This window comes from Eulemur rufifrons, chromosome 12, assembly GCF_041146395.1.
Source record: "Eulemur rufifrons isolate Redbay chromosome 12, OSU_ERuf_1, whole genome shotgun sequence".
In the NCBI taxonomy this organism is placed as follows: Eukaryota; Metazoa; Chordata; class Mammalia; order Primates; family Lemuridae; genus Eulemur; species Eulemur rufifrons.
The window spans coordinates 23,744,234-23,766,633 of NC_090994.1; the positions used below are offsets into that span (position 1 = coordinate 23,744,234).

Here is a 22,400-nt window from a genome sequence, read left to right on the forward strand (position 1 = left end):
AAATTATCCAGCTATGTAATATGAAAATTACATATTAACAATGGTTAGATATTTTCCAGACAGCCCTTGTATTCCATGAAAAACAATGTACTTCTAAGTAATAGGTTGGTCAAAGAGAAAGTTTTAAGGAAAACAAAAACATGTATTCAACAAAGTAAAAATGAAAATATAATAGGTAAAAATTTATGGGAAGTGGTTAAAACCTTGGTAGCAGGGCAATTTATAGTATTAAATCCTTATATCAGAAAATAAGAAAAATCTCCAAACAATAGGTGACTTCTCATTTCAAGATATTAGAAAGAAAAAGCAAAATGAATTCAAATAAGCAGATGCAAAAAACAAGCTAATAAAGATGTAGCAAACATCAATGAATGTAAAAACAAAATAGAGAAAAATCAATGGGAAAGAATGGTTCTTTGAAAATACAAATAAGATTTATAAACCTCTAGCAAGACTAGCAAAGAAAAAATGGGAGAAGAAACAAGCAAATTATTAATATAAGGAATTAAATGGAGATATCACTGTGGACATAAAAATATAACCAAGGAATATTACAAATAACTTTAGGTACATAAATTTGACAATGTAAATGAAGTGGGCCAATATCTTGAAAATGACAAACTACCAAAACTCAACCAACAGTAAATAAACAACCTGAATAGTCCTATGACAATTAAAAGATTGAATTTTTAACTAGAAAACTTTCCAATGCTATCTCTCTGGTCTAAATGGTTTTGTATAAAATTTCTGATAAATGGGAAGAAATAATGCCACTTCTGTATAATTTCTCCAGAAAATTGAAGAGAAGTGAACACAATTTTGTGAGGACAGTATCACTCTGATACTAGAATAAGATACAGACTGTGCAAAGCAGACAAATCACAAACCAATACATCACTTGAATATAGATGCAAAAATTCTAACAAAATATTATCAAAAATTATTCAGCAATTTATAAAAAGATGGTACATAATGAACAAGTAATGTTTATTCCAGAAATGGAAGTCTGGTTTATTATTTGAAATCAACCAAAATAATCCACCACATTACTAGGTTAAAGAAGAAAACTCATGTGTTCTTTTCTATTGATTTGGCAAAAGAACAGGACAAAATTCAACAAGCATTCATGATATACACTCTCAGCAATGCTGAGACAAGTTTTTTTTTTTCTATTTAATGCCTTTTATAAAAACCCACAGCAAATATAATACTTAAAATGAAAGGCTGAGTGGTTTCTTCTTAAAATTTGGTAAAAGGCAAGGATGTCCACTCTCTCCAACCTATTCAACATAGGACTGGATTCCTAGGCAGGACATTAAGGAAATACAAAGAAATTAAAAGTACATGGATCGGAAAGGAAGATATAAAAATGCCCCTCTTTATAGATGACGTAATTATCTCTGTAAAAATCACAAGGGTTATAAAAAATGTTCTAGAACTAATAAGTTTTCAGTAAAGTCACCAAATACTAGATCAACATACAAAAATTCATTTTACTTCAATAAACTAACAATGGATATGTGGAAACTGTAAGCGAAAATTAAAATATCATTTATAAGCACTCAAAAATGGAAAAGATAAGTATCTACCAAAGCGTGCAGGCTTTACATATTGAAAACTAAATCATATTGGTGTAATAAATCAAATAAGACATAAACAGAGACAGATAACATGTTCATGGATTGGGAAACTCAGCATAAGAAAGATTTCAGTGTTTTAAAAATTGATATATAGGTTACACATAATTCCTACAGAATCCCAGCAAGAAATTTTGTAGCTGTACATAGCCTGTTCTAAAAGGCATATGGAAAGTCAAAGGAAATAAAATAGCTAACATATAGAGGGGGTAGAGCAAGATGGCAGAGTAGGTCTCTTCAGCAATTGTACCCTCACTAAAACATCAGTTTGAATAGCTATTTATGCATGCAACTACCTTCACAAGAGCTAAAGTAACCTGAACATGCAAGTCCTAAGCCCCTTAGGACAGCAAAAATAAGTGAAACCACCATTAGGTAGTATGAGGATCAGTTCTCTGTGACCACAATGTCCCTTCCCCTGTGGTACACACGTAGAAAGTACCTTTGGACACTACACTGAAATGAGTAAGCTGGAGATGGGCATTCAGCTTCCACACCATTCTGGATCTCTCTGTGGGTGACTTTCTCCTGAATTGTCCCACAGTGAGCACCACAAATATCAGTGGGGCTTAACAACCTGAGGCAGATAGGGACAAAAAGGGCTAATGCTGTCAGTGCGTGGAACTAGGAAGTGGCTCATTACTGCCGGAGGAGGTGTCACAGCAGAGAGGCTATTTATAGGTGCCACACTGCAGGAAGCACACTCCATAGATCCTCTGAACTTGAGAACCCAACTGGCTCTCTTATAAGGCCTGGCTGCTCTTTGTGGATCTCCCAGTGCCCATCAGTGGCAAAACCGTCATTAGATATGTACTTACCCTGGACTTATGGCATCCTCTAGTGCTGAAATATATCACAACAGTCAGTCCCCTCAGAATTTCTATATAAGCCCACTGAAAGAGAAGTCACAACCAAACCCAGAGTTCAAAGACTGTAATAAATACCTACTTAGCCAATGCATAGACAGAGATAAATGTCTATAAGGAATAAGACTAGCCTAGGAGAGATGGCCTTACTAAAGTGATAAAACAAGGTGCCAACAACTGATCCAATGACATGAAGACGAGCAATGTGGCAGACAAAGAATTCAAAATAGCTGTTTTAAGAAAACTCAGCAAAATTAAAAAAAAAAAAGACAGAGGAACAATTCAAAAATTTATCAGATAAAATTAATAGATAAAATAAAATAAAAAAAAATAAAAAATCCTGGAACTGAAAGTACAATAAATGAAGTGAAAATGCAATAGAGAGCATCAACAGCAGAATTGAGTAAGCAGAAGGAAGAATCAGTGATTTCAATGATAGGCTATTGCAAATTACACAGAGGAGAAAAAAAGAAAAACAAGAATGAGAAGAAACAAATAAAACTTATGGGATCTATGGAACACCATGAATAGAAAAAAAATATACATATTGTTTGGATTCAAGAAAGACTAGAGAATGAAAAAGGGATAGAAAGCTTATTGAAAAAAGTAATATCAGCAAAGTTTCCAAACCCAGAGAAAGATACAAATGTCCAGGTACAGGAAGGTCAAAGGTCACCAATCAGATTCAAACCAAATAAAGCAATCCCAAGACATACCATAATCAAACTCTAAAAGGTCAAATACAAATTGAGGATCCTGAAAACAGCAAGATAAAAGAAGCAAGTGACACATAAGGGAATTCCACTGTGCCTGGCAGTAGACTTTTCAGGAGAATCCATACAGACCAAGAGAGAGTTGGGTGATATACTCTCTTTACTCTTAACGTTTGCAGACCAATATGCTTGGATCAAAGGAGACATTTTGGTTTCCCTGGAATTTCTATATGTGAAAGGGCCTTTCAGTATGATAGAACTATAGCTCAGGTAGAGATCACCAGTAAAGTGCTAAGTGATGCTGTAATAGCTTGATGATTTGTAAAGTACCTGTTATGGCACAGTCAAGAATTTTTGTACCACATCAAATGGGGTACAAGACCTATGCTCTGAAGCTTTTGAATTATTTCTGCTGTTTTGCATTCTGTTCTTTCCTGTGCACCCATGAGGTTAATAGGCAAATCACACTATTTGCCTGAATTTCTGTAAGTTCTCAAACATTTCTTACATTTTGTACTGGATAAATGCATGATTTCCAGCCTGCCACAGTTGGTGTTACCAGTCTTCGAGAAGACAGTCGGCAAGGAATTCTCAAGTGTGAACTGGTGGAGCACACTTGTCATCCCAGGAAGACAACAGATGTGTATCTTTACATTCTCTTTCTTTCTCATTCGATGCTAACAGAGAACACTTTAGACTCCTACATGATTTTAGCAGCCTCATTGGAAAACTTCTAAGCCTGGAATATGTTTTGAAGTGAAATTTTCTACTTTGCAATTGGTTTTTATATTTAAGTCCTCATGAATGTTTTATGTGCATTTTTTGTCTTATTTGCATGTCACCTTTTGCTCTTAACAAATTTGATACATTTGGTAAATCCCTTGTTGTTGTTGTTTTTCCAGAAACAATTTTTTTCAGAACTATTACCCCGCTATCTAGAAGTGCACATTATAGTGGAGAAAGCTTTGGTAAGTAAAATTTTCCTTCTTGCCCTCCTATCTCCTCCCCACTCTCTCTTCTTCCCTCCTTCCCATCCTCCTTCTCTCCCTCTTTCCTATCTCCCTTCCTTCCCTTTGCTCAGTTTCTTCCCTCCCTTGTCCTCCCCTCTGTCCCTGCTCCCCCCCTCCTTTCCTTCCCCTCTTCCCTCCTATCCTGGAATGTTGCTGTGGCAGAGGAGGGGCATGTGCACTAGAGGCATGTAATGCAGCTGTTCTCCTTTGTTCTGTTAGCCTGTGATTGCCTCTGCTCAAGCCTGTGCTGAATGCTCTTTGTGCCGGGTGTTGCATCATTCACCAGATAGTTGTAGGATGTTCCATTTGGGAGCCAGGCAAGACCCTCTTCACTGAGGCTGCTGTTGTGGGTATTTCTCTAACCAGAAGTGAACAGTAGCAGCTGGGTGAGGCTATCTAGACAATGGTCGTATGTTCCCAGGCTGTGGGAATTTGCTTGAACTAGGTCATGTTGTACTGGTGGCTCGAGGTTGGGGTGTCCCTAGTGGGGCATTGGACTTTGGAGCAGCTCCTCTGGCCCTGCAGTGGTGGTGGAGGCTCCGGGGTGAAGTCTTGTGGTCCAGGCACAGCTCTGGAGTCTTGAGAATGGTGTCCTGGGCCTGGCAGGAGCTCTGAAGGCACAGAGGCAGAGTCTCAGGCTCCGGGGTGAGAACCTCAGAGCCAGGACTCAGGATGAGCCTGAAGCAGGGCTTCTGAACACAGCCTCTGAGCCAGAAGCAGGGCGGAGCGTGTTGAGGGGGCTCATCTGACATGGAGGGTGTGCTCAGGGCTGAGCAGGCAGGATGCAGTTGGGGCCTGGATAGCAGAGTCCGGGCCAAGCATGTGGGAGGCTGTTCTGCAGACTCCAGACTCGGGGATAGCGTGGATGCCCAGTCATGTGGGTGGAGGTCCGTTCCAGTGGTCCAGGGACCATGAAGTTCTCCCCACTTCACTCAGGACCTGCCAAAGCAGTCACCCAAAGCCCTCCCAGGTCAAGCACCTGCTGTTCCCCAGTCAATGCCCCTGCTCAGATCTTGCTGTGCTGTAGGGGAGGGGTGCTTGGCTTCCAGTCCTGGATATGGCACAGGGGAGCATCTAGTTAGTCCACTCCCTCCCCAGCCTGGTGCCACCTTAGTGCCATGGCCCTGAGAGCTTCGGATGGCTGTGGATGCTGCCCAATCTGCACTGTGCCTGTTGTCTGATGGGAGGACTCCACACGGACTCCAGGCAGGACCACGGTCCGAGCAGGTAGCAGTCTGTGGCAGTGGAGGGAGATAAAGTAGCTTTATGAGACAAATTTTGATTTGTCTTATTTTCATTAAAAATAGATTTTAAAAAATTATTTTCTATGTGTTTGTGTATTTAACCCTTGATTAATTTAAAACTGTACTGCTTAGATTAAAAAAAATTGAGAATTTTTATTTTTTTAATTAATTAATTAATTAATTTATTTTTGAGACAGAGTCTCGCTTTGTTGCCCGGGCTAGAGTGAGTGCCGTGGCATCAGCCTAGCTCACAGCAACCTCAAACTCCTGGGCTCAAGCTATCCTCCTGCCTCAGCCTCCCGAGTAGCTGGGACTAGAGGCATGTGCCACTATGCCCGGCTAATTTTTTTTCTGTATATATTTTTAGTTGGTCAGATAATTTCTTTCTATTTTTAGTAGAGACGGGGTCTTGCTCTTGCTCAGGCTGGTCTCAAACTCTTGACCTCGAGTGATCCACCCGCCTTGGCCTCCCAGAGTGCTAGAATTACAGGCGTGAGCCACCACGCCCAGCCAAGAATTTTTATTATATTTTTGTTGTTCATTTACTCCACACTGGTAAAAAAAAAATATTCTAAAGTATGTATATATGTTGAAATGTATTAATATTTTATTTCCTTTACACCCTAGACTATGGTCAATTTTGTAAATATTCCGTATGCATTTGAAAGGATTTATTAGATTTTGCCTTGTTATAGACATATGTCAGAGATACTGCAGGTTAAGTTTCAGACCATCATGAGAAAGCACGTATCTCAATAAAGCTACACAAAGTTTTTGGTTTCCCAGTGTAGATAAAATTTATGTTTACAATATACTGTACTCTGTTTGGTAGCATTGTGTCTTAAAAAACAAGGTACATACCTTAATTTAAAAATATTATTGCTTAAAAAATGTTCACACAGAGACACAGAGTGAGTTATGCTGGGAAAGTGGCACCCATAGACTTGCTCAACAAACACAGTTGCCGGAAACTTTCCATTTGTAAAAAATGCAATTTTTGCAAAGTGCAGTAAAGCAAAGCACAATAAAATGAGGTATGCCTGTATATGTAGTGTATACTGCCTTCTGCAGAGCTCTATACATGTTAATGAGATCAAACAAATATTTTAACAATGTTGTTCAGGGTTTCTATGTTACCAAATTTGTTCTCAGGTTCTATCAGTTACTGAAAGAATTGGCTTAATGTATTAAACTATTATTGTGGGTTTCTTAAGTTTTTTCAGTTGTGTCAATTTGGCTTGTCATATTTTGATGATATGTATTAGTTCCTAATAATGAAGCATTGTTATGTCTTTCTTATACATTGACAAATTTATCTTTATAATATAAACCTTTGGAGTTAGCAATACCATCCAAGGTGTTATGACATTTGGTATAAGAAATTATATTTCTACTATTTGATGATCTTGGGTATTCACAAAGAGATTGTCCTAAATTACTATTTTTGTTTGTATCTTGCAGAAGAATATGTTTCACATATCTAACACTTACCAGATACAGTATTTTTTAATGACAAGTAAAACATTTTCTTTAAAATATATTTAATTTTTAATTCAATCAATAGAAATGCATCATTAATTTTATATTACTTTTTAAAATCAGCACCTATAAGCACTAATCCTCTATTGTAATTATTAAAGAGCAAGTCATAACAATTTCTAAGATTTTGTAGGATTCCTTATTTTCAACTTGTAAAATTGGTAGTTTGGGAGAGATATTAAGCATTTTCCAAATATAACTCCAAAATCAAATATATTTAAAGCCCAAACATGAGTCCATATATTTTCAATAACTTGTGAAATTTAAGGGACAGCATTTTTTCCTCTTGTTCTCTTACATTATCCCATTTTATTCTTTTCAAACTTTTTGAGTCATTCATTTCACATAATTTTCACTAAAAATCATGGTGATTTATATCTTTATTCCTATAGTTATATCTGTGCATTTCAATTATTTTTTGTTTATTTATTTGCTCTTATTTATTTACCAAGTGTGCAATGGGAGATCTTCCATTAATTCTCTCTGTATTGTAAAAAATTTCTAGCTCAAGAAATACTTTTATAATAGAGAGAAACCTGTATAGTTATTTTAGTACCTCTTAATGATTTCATTTTTTTTCTGCTTGAGAGTGTCTTTAAAATATATAACATGTAAGAATTTATTTTGAGTGCCCAAGTGTGCTTTTTTCCTTTTGTTGTTTGTTTTACTATAAAAATTATCATCTTGTATTAGTATGCTTTATATTGTTTGGCAAACCCTATGCTTTTTCTGCCTGGTATCACCAAGGTATATTCACCATCTAAAAGTTCCTTTTATTTGCATTTTTTAAAAATCATAAACAATAATTTTTTTTCAGTATGATTATATGGGATCTGAAATGATGGCTGTAACTCAGAAAATTATCCAGATTTTTGGGCTTGTCAACACTGTAAGTTTTTTACTTTTTGCTATTTCTAATTTAATGAAAATTAATTTAAAATAACTTTCATTCTATCATGGCAAATTAATGACAAATATTGTTTATTAGTTTAATACTCAAACTAATATGAACCTTTGATTTATTTTTATGCACTGTTTTATTTATTTTGCATGTACTATTTTAATGTAATGATTTGTATTACTTGAAAAATATACCATAAATCTTATTTTTAGATGTTTACCCAGTTCAAGTTGACTGTTACACTGTCCTCCTTGGAATTGTGGTCAGATAAAAACCAGATTTCCACCACTGGGGATGCTAATGACATATTACAAAAATTTTTGGCCTGGAAACGGGACTATCTCATCCTACGGCCCCATGACATAGCATACTTACTGATGTAAGCACAATGTTTTACATTACTAAAGAGATGCATTATGCGTAATTCCATTAAATTGATAATTTAATGCATTTATTATGTTCTTCAACTCTTGCTAGGCTTCCTTGAAAATGTTTTAAAAATATAGATTTTGACATGGAGATGATAGTGTACTTGGGAATATAATAAAAATGACAATAATGAGTTTTATATCAGTATACTTTGGAGTATAATTGTGGGAAAAATCTGCATTTCATGAACTTTTATGATATTGACTTTACTACAGAATACTTATAACCATTAGCTTTTTAGTGATGTAAAAATTGTCACCATTCAATTACAATTATCCATTGTATGTTATTCATGTCTTGTCTATTTTTTGACTAAGATGATTTGGCAATAGTTTGATATTATTTATTTTAAAAAGTGCTTACCTTTAGGGCAAGTTTGCCTCTTTTACAAATTAAGGATTCTATTCTTTTTAACTTTTAATGACCAAACTAAATTGATTTTGACATAGTAAAATTACATCCAATCTAGGAGTTAGATGAGGAAAAAACGTTGGTATTAAAATAAATTGGGAGGGCGCAGTGGCTCACGCCCCCAATCCTAGCACTGGGGGAGGCTGAGGCAGGAGATCACTTGAGCTCTGAAGTTTTATTCCAGCCTGAGCAAGAGCGAGACCCTGCCTCTACTAAAAATAGAAAAAATTAGCCGGGCATGGTGGCGCATGCCTGTAGTCCCAGCTACTGGGGAGGCTGAGGCAGGAGGATCACTTGAGCCCAGGAGTTTGAGGTTGCTGTGTGCTATGCTGACCCCACGGCACTCTAGCGAGGGTAACAAGGCAAGACTCTGTCTCCGAATGAATAAATAAATAAATAAATAAATTGTACCTTTTAATAATTTGAGCATTTTGTGTAATATATTAGATGTCATCTATTTTGGAACTTCATCTGTTTGCAAAGTCATTTTAAAATTTTATGAAATGGAGATTTAATTTAATAAACTTTTAAATTGTTCTGAATATGTTAATAAAATAACAATATTATAATGATGTAGTTACAGGAAACATCCTACATATATGGGAGCAACATTTCCTGGCACGATATGCAATAAAAATTACGATGCTGGTCTTGCTATGGTATGTAATTTTTATCCTTATTTACATTATTACTTTTAAAATCTTACATGATATTTTATAAAATTTAAGGGATTAAATAGTGTAAAACAACTTGCTTTTTTTCTGTATATGTATATTCATTATTATTTTGTTAGGACAGAATTATTAGAATGTTGGAAATTTTATTTGATTATAAATTTCAAATGGAAAGAATATAATATGAACAAATATTATTAGTATACCCACTCACCAACTAGTCCCCATGGACACTAACATTTAATTTTTAAAGAAATAAAACATTAGAGGAAAGTTAAAGCCTCCTACATGTTTCCTCTGCATTCAAGAAATAGCAAAAGTCATGAATTGGTGCTTGCCACTTTATGATATTTTTACAAATGCATGTATCCATAATCAATTTATATTATTTCCTGCATTGTTCTTATTTATATATTATTTTAGAACTATTCTGAATGGTCTTTTAAAAGATACATACATGTTGAAACATTTAACTCTAGTTTGTTTTATCTTTTTAATTTTTTTTATTTTCATCAAGTAACACATACATACATATTAAAAATACAAATTGTGTTACAAGACTAATACTGGGAAACAAATCAGTTGCCTGCATAATGTATACCCCTTAAATCCTGTTTCTCAAAGTTTTAAAAAATTTCTCCTACTATCATATAACTTCATATTCATTTCTCAAATAAAGGGGTTTCTGAAGTACAAAATACAGTGTATAGAGAAAATTGTGCAAGTCATAAGTGAACAGCTCAATTTTTACCAAGATAACATATAGATATAAACACCACAAAAATCAAGAAATAGAATATTGTCAACACCTGTGAATCATTCTTCCTCCTAAGTACTACACATGGCAAGGAAACCACGATCCTGACACCAATCACCCTAGATTGGTTTTACCTCTCTTTGAACCTTATGTAGATAGTACACAGTGAGTATTATTGCGTCTGCTCTATTTCTCTCCAGATTATGTCTGTAAATATCATCCTTGTTTATAGGTGTAGGAATAGTCTGTTCATTCTTTCACTCTATATTGCTAAAAACTATGCCCATGGAGTTTCTTGCCCATTTAACTGTAGACATTATCTATTGATTTAAGTAATAATAGGAAATTCTATTGAAGTAAAAATTATTATTTAAGTTATTCCTATCATTGAAGTTGGACCTTAACATTTTAAGAGCTCATCAGAGCTATGTTCCACCTCTTCTGTTATTCCCTTATAATTATATACCTTATTTGAATTGTGTTTTATTTCCTAGGGACCCAAATAATGAACTAAGGTAAACTTGCCTAGGGTTTGTAACTTTTATTTTTTTCCTAAATATATAATTATATTGATTTTGGGGGGGATTTAGACTATTAAAATTTCGTGAAAATCTATCATCTTTGTGTTTAATGTTGACTAATCCCTTATCTTTTTTGCTTCATGTCCACTCTTTTATGCCTTCTTTTTGGTTGAGTATTTTCCATTTAATCTCCTTTTTTGGTTTATTAACTGTAACCTTCACCCCTTTTTAGTGGTTGCTTTATGGATTCTAGCATATGTCATGAACTTATCAACTCTAATTTTCATTAAGTATATACTACTTCACATGTAGTATATGAGACATATAACAGTATTCTTTCATTTCCCACCTCCCAGCCTTTGCTTATTTTGCCATACATGCATTATAAACCCCAAATATGTTATTATTATAGGTGCTGTGAACTCTCATTTTAAAAAGGAATTTTAAAAAATAAAAAATTATTTTTCAATTATTTTCCATTTATAGTTTACTTCATTCATTAGAGTGAATCTGACTACTATCATTTTTTCCTTCATAAAGGATTTGGTTTAACATTTTTTTTTTGTAATGTGATTGTGCTGGTGATGAATTCTTTCAGTTTTTGCATGACCCAAAAGTCTTCACTTTATCCTAGTTTTTAAAAGACATTTCTCTGTGTATACAATTCTAAATCAGCAGGAGTTTTTTTGGTTGTTGTTGTTTTCTTCAAGAGCAATAGAGAATCCCGCCCCCCCACCCCATTTTCTCTTTTGTATTTTCTGATTATAAGTTTGCTGTAATTTTTACCTTCGTTCCTCACTATGTAATGTACTCCTGCCCCCTTGCCTGGGTACTTTAAGCGATGTACTACTTTTGATTGTGATGTATTCGATGGTCTGTATTGAGTTCCCATGGCTGCCATAACAAAATACCACAAACTCAGTGACTTAGGCAATAGAAATTTATTGCCTCTCAGCTCTGCAGAAAATAGAACTCTGCAATTAACGTGAGCAGAGTTGGTTCCTCCTGAGGGGTCTGAAGGATTATCTATTCCATGCCTCTGCCCTAGCTTCTGGTAGTTTGCTAGCGATCTTTGGCACCACTTGGCTTATAGATGCATTATCCTAATATCTGCCTTAATCTTCACATCTTTCTGTGTCTTTGTCTCTGTATCTAAACTACCTCTTTTTATAAAAATATCAGTCATATTGGATAAGGGCACATACTAATGACCTCATTTTAACAGAGGCTAGGACTTCAACATATGTATTTTTAGGGGGACACAATTCAACATCTAAAAGGGTCTTTGCTCATAATTCTTTTACTTGTCATTTGTTGAGCTTCTTGAATGTTTAGGCTTATGGTGATTTTCAAATTTTAAAATGTTTCAGCTGTAATACACTCAAATGTTTTTAGTTCCCCTTGATTTTTCTCATGTGGGAACTACAAATAAACCTATATTAAGATAATATAATTCCCACACCTCACAGATGCTCCATTAATTTGACTTAGTCTTTTGATTTTTGTCTCTGCACTTTGTTTTACAGAGGTTTTTATTGCTGTGTCTTCCAGGTTATTAATTTTTTAAAAAATATTTTCTATTAAGATGTAAATCTCTTCCAGTGTATTTTTTTGCTTTCAGACTTCCTCTCTAGAAGTCTGAATTTTCCTTTTTTTGAATTTTTTTTCTTTCTATGCATGTTTGGCTATATTGGGATATAACTGACAAATAAGGTATGCAATTTGATGTCTTGCTCTACATATATGAATATCATGTATCATGTATCATGTTATGAAATGATCACAATACTCAAACTAGCATTTCCATCACCTTGCATTGGTGTACTTTTTGCATGTGTTGAGAACACTTAAGATCTACACTCTTAGCAAGTTTCAGGTATATAATACAGTATTGTCAACTATAGTTACAATGCTGTACATTCGACATCCAGACTGTATTCATCTTCCATAACTGAAACTTTGTTCCCTTTGACCAACGTTTCTTCATTTCCTTCAATGCCCCAAATCTGGGAACCACCATTCTATACTATGTGTTTATGAGTGTGACTATTTTAAGTTCCACATATAAGTGAGATCGTACAGTATTTCTCTTTCTCTTTTTTATTTCAGCATATTATGGGGGTACAAAACTTTAGGTTATGTATATTTCCCTTGCCCCCCTCCCCCCAAATCAGAGCTTTAAGCGTGTCCATCCCCAAGACAGTGTGCATCGCACTCATTATGTATGTATACACCCATCCCATCCCCTCCCACAACATCTGCCCAACACCCAGTTAGTGTTATTCCCAAATGTGCACTAAGGTGATGATCAGGGAAACCAATTTGATGGTGAGTACATGTGGTGCTTATTTTTCCATTCTTGGGATACTTCACTTAGTAGAATGGGTTCCAGCTCTATCCGGGAAAATACAAGAGGTGCTATATCACCATTGTTTCTTATAGCTGAGTAATACTCCATGGTATTCATATGCCACATTTTATTAATTCATTCATGTATTTCTGGGCACTTGGGTTGCTTTCACATCTTTGCAATTGTGAATTGTGCTGCTATAAACATTCGGGTACAGATGTCTTTTTTATAGAATGTCTTTTGTTCTTTTGGGTAGATGCCCAATAATGGGATTGGTGGATCAAATGGTAGGTCTACTTGTATCTGTTTAAGGTATCTCCATATTGCTTTCCACAGGGGTTTCACTAGTTTGCAGTCCCACCAGCAGTGTAGGAGTGTTCCTGTCTCTCCGCATCCACGCCAACATTTATTGTTTTGGGACTTTTTGATAAAGACCATTCTCACTGGAGATAAGTGATATCTCATTATGGTTTTGATTTGCATTTCCCTGATGATTAGAGATGTTGAACATTTTTCATATGTTTGTTGGCCATACTTCTGTCTTCTTTTGAAAAATTTCTATTCATGTCCTTTGCCCATTTTTGATAGGGTTGCTTGATTTTTTCTTGCTGATTTTCCTGAGTTCTAAATAGATGCTAGTTACCAGCCCTTTATCGGATGTGTAGTATGTGAAAATTTTTTCGCATTCTGTAGGTTGTCTGTTTGCTCTCGTGACAGTTTCTTTGGGTATGCAGAAGCTTTTTAATTTGATCAGGTCCCATTTATTTATTTTTGTTGTTGCTTTGATTGCATTTGGGGTCTTCTTCATAAATTCTTTGCCTAGGCCAATGTCTATAAGAGTTTTTCCCACATTTACTTCTAGAATTCTTATAGTTTCACACCTTATGTTTAAGTCTGTTATCCACCGTGATTTGATTTTTGTGAGAGGTGAAAGGTGCGGGTCTTGTTTCAGGCTTCTACATGTGGCTATCCAGTTTTCCCAGCACCATTTATTGAATAGAAATTTTTTCCCCAGTGTATGTTTTTGTCTGCTTTGTCAAAGATGAGATGGCCATGTGAGGATGGTTTTATATCTGGATTCTCAGTTCTGTTCCACTGGTCTGTGTGTCTGTTCTTGTGCCAATACCAAGCCGATTTAATAACCACAGTCTTGTAGTATAGTTTGAAGTCTGATAAATTGATACCTCCCATTTTGTTCTTATTGCCTAAAATTGCTTTTGCTAAAATTATTTTTTCTCTATCTGTGAAAAATGATGTTGGCAATTTAATAGGGATGGCATTGAATCTGTAGATCACTGTGGGTAGTATAGACATTTTAACAATGTTGATTCTTCCGATCCATGAGCATGGTTTGGTTTTCCACCTGTTTATGTGCCCTGCTATCTCTTTCCTCAGTGTTTCATAGTTCTCCCTGTAGAGGTCTTTTACCTGCTTAGTTAAATATATTCCTAGGTGCATTATTTTCTTTGTTGCTATTGTGAAGCACATTGAGTCTTTGATTTGGTCTCAGTTTGACTGTTACTGGCATATATGAATGCCTCTGATTTGTGTGTATTGATTTTGTATCCTGAGACTTTACTGAATTTGTTTATCAATTCCAGGAGTCTCTTGGTTGAATCCTTGGGGTTTTCTAGATATAATATCAACAAAAAAGGAAAACTACAGACCAATATCCCTTAAGAATATAGATGCAAAAATTCTCAATAAAATCCTAGCAAATCGAATTCAGGTGCTTATCAAGAAAATAATCCATCACGACCAAGTGGGCTTCATCCAAGAGATGCAGGGATGGTTCAACATACACAAATCTATAAATGTAATTCACCACATAAATAGAAGCAAAAACAAAGACCATATGATCCTCTCAATAGATGCAGAAAAAGCATTTGACAAAATTCAACACCCTTTTATGATAAGAACGCTTAACAAAATAGTCATAGATGGGGCCTACCTAAAAATGATACAAGCCATGTATGACAAACCCACAGCCAACATCATGATGAATGGGGAAAAATTGAAAGCATTCCCACTTAGAACTGGAACCAGACAAGGCTGCCCACTATCCCCATTGCTTTTCAACATAGTCCTGGAAGTCCTTGCAGGAGTAATCAGGCAAGAGAGCAGAATCAAGGGTGTCCAAATGGGAACAGAAGAGATCAAACTCTCACTCTTTGCTGATGATATGATATTATATCTAATATTTGTCTTTCTGTGTCTCTGTTTCACTTAGTGTAATACTGTCTGGGTTTATCTATATCATATATATTGTTGCAAATGACAGGATTTCCTTTTTTTAAGGGCCGATAATTTTCTATTATATGTATATATACGTTAAGAAATTTATATAATATACATATATACACATACACAAATATATTTATGTGAGAGACAGAGAAAGAGAGAGAGAGGGAAAAAGAAAATTATCCATTCATCCATTGGTGACAGGTAGGTTGTTGTCCTATTTTGGCTATTGTGAATAATGCTGCAATGAAAATGGAAACTTTGATAATCTGTATGAGATACTGATGTTGTTTCTATGAGATATATATCCAGATGGGGGATTACTGGATCATATGGTAGTTCTATTTTTAATTTTAAAAGAACTTCAATACTGTTTTACATAATGCCTGTACCAATTTGCATTGTCCCCAACAATGTACAAGGATTCCTTTTTTTAAATACTCTCTCTGATTTTGCTACTTTTTGTCTATTTGATGATAACCATTCTGATACATGTGAGGTGATAAGTTGTGTTTTAATTTACATTTTCCTGATGTTTAATAATGTTGAGCACCTTTTCATAGAGCAGTTGGCCATTTCTATGTCCTAATTTAGAAAATGTCTACATATGTTTTCAGCCCAGTTTTAAATCTGCTTATTTGATTTCTTTTGTTGTCAATGTGTTGTTTGAATTTCTTATAAATTTTGGACATTAAACTCTTAATAGATATATGGTTGGCAAATACTGTCTCTTATTCCACAGATTGTCATTTCACACTGTTTTAGTTGTGCAGAAGCTTTTTAGTTTGATGCAGTCCCATTTGTCTTTTTTGCTTTTGTTTCTTGTGCTTTTGGTTTCATATTCAAGAAATCACCCAGAACAATGTCAAGAAGCTTCTTTCCTGTGCGTGTGTTCATTTTTCAGTACTTTATAATTTCAGGTCTTACATTTAAGTTTTTAATCCATTTTGAGATGATTTTTGTATATTTTGTGAGATATGGATCCAATTTCATTCTTCTGCATATGGATATACAGTTTTTCCAACACCATTTACTGAAGGAACTATCCTTTCCCCACGGTGTATTATTGGTACCCTTGTCAAAGATCAGTTGACTATAAATGATTGAATTTATTTCTGCATTGTCTGTTCTGTTCCATTGTTCTATAGATCTGTTTTTATGCCAGTAACATACAATTTTGAATGTTGTAGATGTATAATATATTTTAAAATCTGGACATGTGGTACCTCCACCTTTGTCTACTTATTCAGGAATATGTTGACTATTGGGAGATTTTTGGAGCTCTTTTTAATCTGTAGTGATGTTCTTTTTTAATACTGATATTAATTATTTGTGTCATCTCTCTTCTTGTACAGTTTAAGTAGGGAGTTGTTTTATTTTCAGAAGATCCCTTCTGTTGCATGACTTTGTACTAAGGATTTATTTTTAACTATATAATTATAGATATACAATATCATGTCTCTGTCTCTGATTTGACGTTAAAAATCCATCTTCTGGTTCTTATATCTTGCCCCAAAACTTGATGGTCAGCCCAGATGTTATCCCTCATATTCTTTTCTGGCTTTGATCTGCTGTCAAATTCTGACATGGTGACTTTCAAGCATAGTTATTATAGGATGGTAGAATTATTTTTATTATAGTTATTACATCCATTGCTAGATCTAGTCTATGTTTTCAGCTGCACGTGTGCACACACATATACACAGTCTTTTTTTTTTTTCCTTTTAGGTATGCATTACTTAAATTTTCTCATTATAAATTTCAATTGATATAGAAAATTATAGATATTCTCAGAATTCTGCTTGTAATGATTAAAGGACCAAGAAAGATGTCATGCTCTATTTATCAAAGCTAAATAATATGAAATATATTTCCACTCTGCACTGCTACCAGTCATTTTTTAATAGCTTCTCATTTCAAATTTTTTAAACCATGGTTGTATCTATATCTCTAGATTCTGTCCTGTCATTTCGTCTCTTCACTTAGTGTACATGACCATTCCAGCAGGTCCTGTTCCACCCCACTACCCATGGTCATATTATTGGGTCATTTCCCAGACTTTATTTCTTGGTTTAAATATCAGTATCAGTTACACAAAGAGTGTAACTTAGTTATCTTATCTATTAATAATTACATTATCTTATAGTCTTCCATAAAATTTTCTATTGGTGTACTTTATTTTCTACATAGCACTTTTGTTGATCTATTTTTATCAATATATAGGAAGTTCATGTAGAAAGTGTCTCTCGCTGAGCCAACTAACTGATAGGGTCCATGTGCCAATTGTTGAAATCCGAATGCTGGTTTCCTGTTTGTTGTCTTTTCCCCCTTCTGTAATATAAGCTCTAGGTGTGGACAAAGTTCATTGCTTTCATCTTGCTCCTATATTCCTATCACCTATCACATTGCCTGACATCAGAGTACACTGAATTAATATTTGTTAATTGGATGAATTGATTTAATGACAAAGTGAAATAAATGTGTTTTTCTTTGATTTTGTAACAAATATCCTATATTCAAAGCTATAGAATTTCGTCTTTTCCCATTTTAAAGCAGAGAATTTTATGGATTGATTACTTTTTACATTGTTTCATTCTTAATCAATAAATAAGCATACATGTACATATCAATGACATATCAAAATAAATTGTTGTAAAATATGCTCAACATAAAAATATTAAATATAAAAATTGTATAAGAGCAAAAATGTTTCAAGTTATTACTTGTTTTTGTTTTATTCTTATATAATGATTTTCTCTTCAATTTTTTTTTATTCTAGTATCCAGAAGGAATGAGTTTGGAGGGATTTTCAGTTACTATAGCTCAACTGCTTGGCCTTAATATAGGATTATCATATGATGACATTGCTGAGTGTTCTTGTCCACAAGCTACATGCATAATGAATCATGAAGCAGTGTAAGACAGTTTTTAAATTAATTTTACATATATTTTTATAAGACTCTTTCCAAGATGTGATGAATTTTTTAAACTTTAACATTCAAGTTCATATGAAAAATTGAAAAGGTATGTTATGCCTGAACAGCTATCACACAATTTTTTTTGTTAGTGAAGCAAGAATCTGGAAAGTGATATGTTTTATTATTAAGAAATTTTTATTCAAGAGAATTAGTGGAAGAAATTTAAAGTTAATAAAAACTATGAAATATTGTATAAATGTATTAATACTATTGTGTTGTTGTAGTCTTTGTTGCTTGAAACAAAGATGCCTAATATCATCCTTAATAATATATCATAGTAGTGGAAGTTTTGGCTAATATGTTGAAAAAAAGAATAAGGACTTGCAGAAGAAAAACAATGCTGTTATTTGCAGATGTTATTATTAACAACCCATAAAAATCATCAGAATCAATATAGTATTAGAACAACAACAGCAACATCAACATCAAAAATTTATTAGGATAAATAAATCTAAAAAACCCCAATAGCATGCGTATGCCAGCAGTAAGCATATAGATAATCTATTATAAAACTGTTAAAATTTTTCCAGAATACATTTATAAATTCAGCACAATCCAAATCAATATATTATTTTTAAGGAACTTGATAAATTACATGAGAGGTGATAAAGTGAAGATGGTAAATATAGACCACCTTTTGAGGAGTATGAGCTGGAATTTATGGTAAAAGGAGAGATTTTATAGATGGGAGACACTACATATTACTTGTAGACTCATAGAAATAAAGAAAGTGGGGAAAGATGATGTTGGATATAAGATTTAACAATATCACAGTGTAAATTTTAGAAGACAGGATCTAGTACCAAAGTAGAGAAATGGCTTTTATTAAAACTGGGTATGTTTAATATTTGTGATAGGAAATTAGGAAAGTAAATATGTAGAGAGGTAGGTAATTTGATTAATGGAGATGTAAGGATGTGGGAAATTTTCTCTGATAGGAAGCTAAGAGCAAGGATTATAAGAGCTTTGGTAGAAGGTGTGAAATAATTGTCTAGGACTGAAAGTTAGAAGCATTTTAGGAAATGTGATGGGATTGTTGAGCATTTTGAGTATGTATTAAGAATTTATGATTGCAAACTTCCTGTGAATTCAAACAGCAGGGTTGTTTGTTTTGCTCCATTCAGCTTCTGCTTCAAAGTTGCATATGCAAAGAAAGTTAAGAGTCAATGTTTTGCCAAGTTAATTTCTATGGGATTTAGAGAGAAGGATGTAGGGGAATCTGTATACTCCTGCAGTAATTAGATTTCAATTTTTTTCTGCCCCCAAACTTGCAGCTTTGGATAAGTATTTTGAGGCAACTGCCCTTATTCACCCTATTTCTTTTGTCTTTACGCCAGGATGGTAATCTTCCTCACAAAAAGCTAATAATTTTACATTTTCTTTAGATTGTCTTTTGTTTATTAAAATTCTGTGTGCTTAGGGATATATATCTATAAACTGATCAACACACACACACACATCACATTCATATTCTTTCTTGCCATGGCCACCTTTTAAACAGAGATTTCAAAAACAAATTGCATTATGCCCACCTTAAACAAAAGTTCCATATTCTAAATAATACTGTTAATTTTCACTTGAAAATCATGTGGTCCAAGTAGTAAATAACTTCCAAGCCCACATCTATCTATACACTAATTTTGTGTGAAGAGATATTAGTGCTCAAAGTTTGTAGCTTTTTGCATGAGACTATCTTACAAAAGGATAGCAATACTGATGCCTTTTAAAACAAAGTAGTTTAACATAATAAAGAAAATTTGATTAAATGGCGTTTTTCCTTATGATCGTTCTCCCACTTTTCACTATTTATCCCACTACAAATGGTGGTGTCAGTAAAAGCTAAAGCATTTCTCTTTGTCCTTAAAGTCTTCCAAATTTGAAACCTTAGCAGTTAACATTTCTTTCTTTGGAGGCTCGAGAGATTGATTACCCAGGACCTCTGGCATCTCAGATTTAGCTATTTAAGTATTACTAATTCAAACATGATTGCCTAGAGTGGCACTGTGCAAGAGAGATAAAATGTAAGCTGTGTATATAACTTTAAATTTTTTAAATTTCTAGTAGCATTGAAAATGAATCAGATTAAATAATTATGGTAATATATTTTATTTAACCCAATATGTTAAAATATCATTTCAGTGTATAACCAACTTAATAGTTGTTAATCAGTTATGTTATATTCATGTGTACATGTGTGTGTCCATGTTGGGTATGGAGTATAAGAGGAAGAAAAGAATCCAGCATCACACCAATGTTATCAGCCTTAGCAATTAAAAGAATGAAGTTTTCAACAACTGAGAAAAATGAGTAGAGAGCAGACATGGTTGAAATCCCTAGTTAAATATTGTGCATGGTATATTTGAAATCTCTGTTGTACATCTATAAGGCATAGCTGTCAGATATTCCACCAAAAATATAGTTGTGAACATGTACGTAATGATTTTCTTTGGTCTTATATTTTAGTATAACATTTAGATCACATAAAATTAAATTTCAAAAATATAAATAGAGAAGTTTGCTTTTACATGAAGCAAAAGTGCTATGTAGAAAAACAAATATTGAAAGTAGAAAGAGAATGTGGAGGGGGCACAATTTCAGACAGTGTTATCTGGAAAGATCTCGAACATTTGAGCAGACATCTGACTGAAATGAAGGAAGAAAGCTTGGAGTATATGAGAGAATAGCATACCAGGTAGAAGTAACAATAGACAGATGATAGATTTAGATACAGAGATACATAAATGCATAGATGTATAGATTTAACCACTGTAACTTATTGCATTGCTTTTCTGGAAAGATACATATTCAATGTGTATTTTTGAAGACAATCTTGAAATAATAAATATTAAAATTTAATTATAATTGATTTAATCTCTGCTAAAGTACAAATTTTTGAGCTGGCCAACTTGCAATTTATATGAGTAAATATGGAGCATTGTTTAGATGTGGTTTTATTAGTGAGGTTTATTTACCTGAGGAATACTATTTCATTTCAGGAGTTCCAGTGGTATAAAGATTTTTAGCAACTGTAGCATGCATGACTACAGAAATTTTGTTGCAGAATTTGAGGTTAAATGCCTTCAGAACCTTTCAAATTTGAAACCATTATATCAAAATCAACCAACCTGTGGTAATGGGATTTTGGAAGCTAATGAAGAATGTGACTGTGGTAATGAAGAGGTGAGTAACAAAGATTGAAATTTGTTTCTAATAAAACATAAAACATGTTTGTCACGATATATATGGAATAATATATGCAACTATGCCTTCAATGTATAAGTGAGATATGAGAATGAGGATTAGTTAAGATAATACAAGTTCTGTCTGGAAAGTATCCAGCTATTGTTAATATTAAAATAAGGAGAACGGAGAAGCAGAGCACCTGAAAATGTTGACCATGTCTGGGAAAACTGTGAGGTCCTAAGGTGGCTACTTTGAAGGGGACTGAGGTGTCATTGTCCTATGTACAATGTTTCTTGTGTCTTGTATCTTCTTCAATAAACGTTTCTATTTTTCGTATTACATGGCTGAATGCTTTCTGGACAGACCTGGTATAAATCACTTTCCCACACCTCCAGAATTGAGAAAACAAGTATATCATGAACACTAGGTTTGTGTAACTATTCCCAATCATGCCAGTAGACAGATTTTGAATGCATAAGCTAAATGAATTCTTTTTTTATCCACAACTCAGTTCCTAACTCATTTGGCCTCATTTTTTATTTTCTCTACAAACTTCTGCTAAATTTAATCCAAATTTTCCTCATCTCTGTGTTTAGAAGAATTTCTAAACACTATAATGGCTTTATTTTTAATCATTCTCAAACATTCCTGCATTTACAAGTTTTTAGATGATCAAACTTTTTCTATTTGCTCATTTCTGCATATATGTATGCACTGAATTGTCATTCTATCAACCAAGTGTTCAATACGTACTATTCTCAATGGGTGGGACAATATATTTAGCCTATTCTAAATATCATTGTTCTATAATATTTAATAATTAACCTTGATTTCAATAAGATAAAGTTTCTTCATGATTTCCCCCCAATAGTTACATGAATTCCTTCTCCCTACAAAAACTCCTGATCACCACATTTTTATGTATCATTAAGTCCTTTCAAGTACT

The 22,400-nt window shown here is 33.9% G+C and overlaps 1 protein-coding gene across 1 annotated transcript in view; it reads left to right on the forward strand.

The window, feature by feature from the left end:
- Positions 1-22,400, forward strand: part of LOC138393674 (disintegrin and metalloproteinase domain-containing protein 18-like) — a 105,756-nt gene that overhangs the window by 40,205 nt on the left and 43,151 nt on the right. The window contains exons 9-14 of the mRNA XM_069485053.1: positions 4,119-4,184; positions 7,827-7,898; positions 8,123-8,289; positions 9,328-9,409; positions 18,073-18,209; positions 21,268-21,451. Of these exons, the coding sequence (XP_069341154.1) occupies positions 4,119-4,184; positions 7,827-7,898; positions 8,123-8,289; positions 9,328-9,409; positions 18,073-18,209; positions 21,268-21,451 (708 nt within the window). The remainder of the gene's footprint in view (positions 1-4,118; positions 4,185-7,826; positions 7,899-8,122; positions 8,290-9,327; positions 9,410-18,072; positions 18,210-21,267; positions 21,452-22,400) is intronic.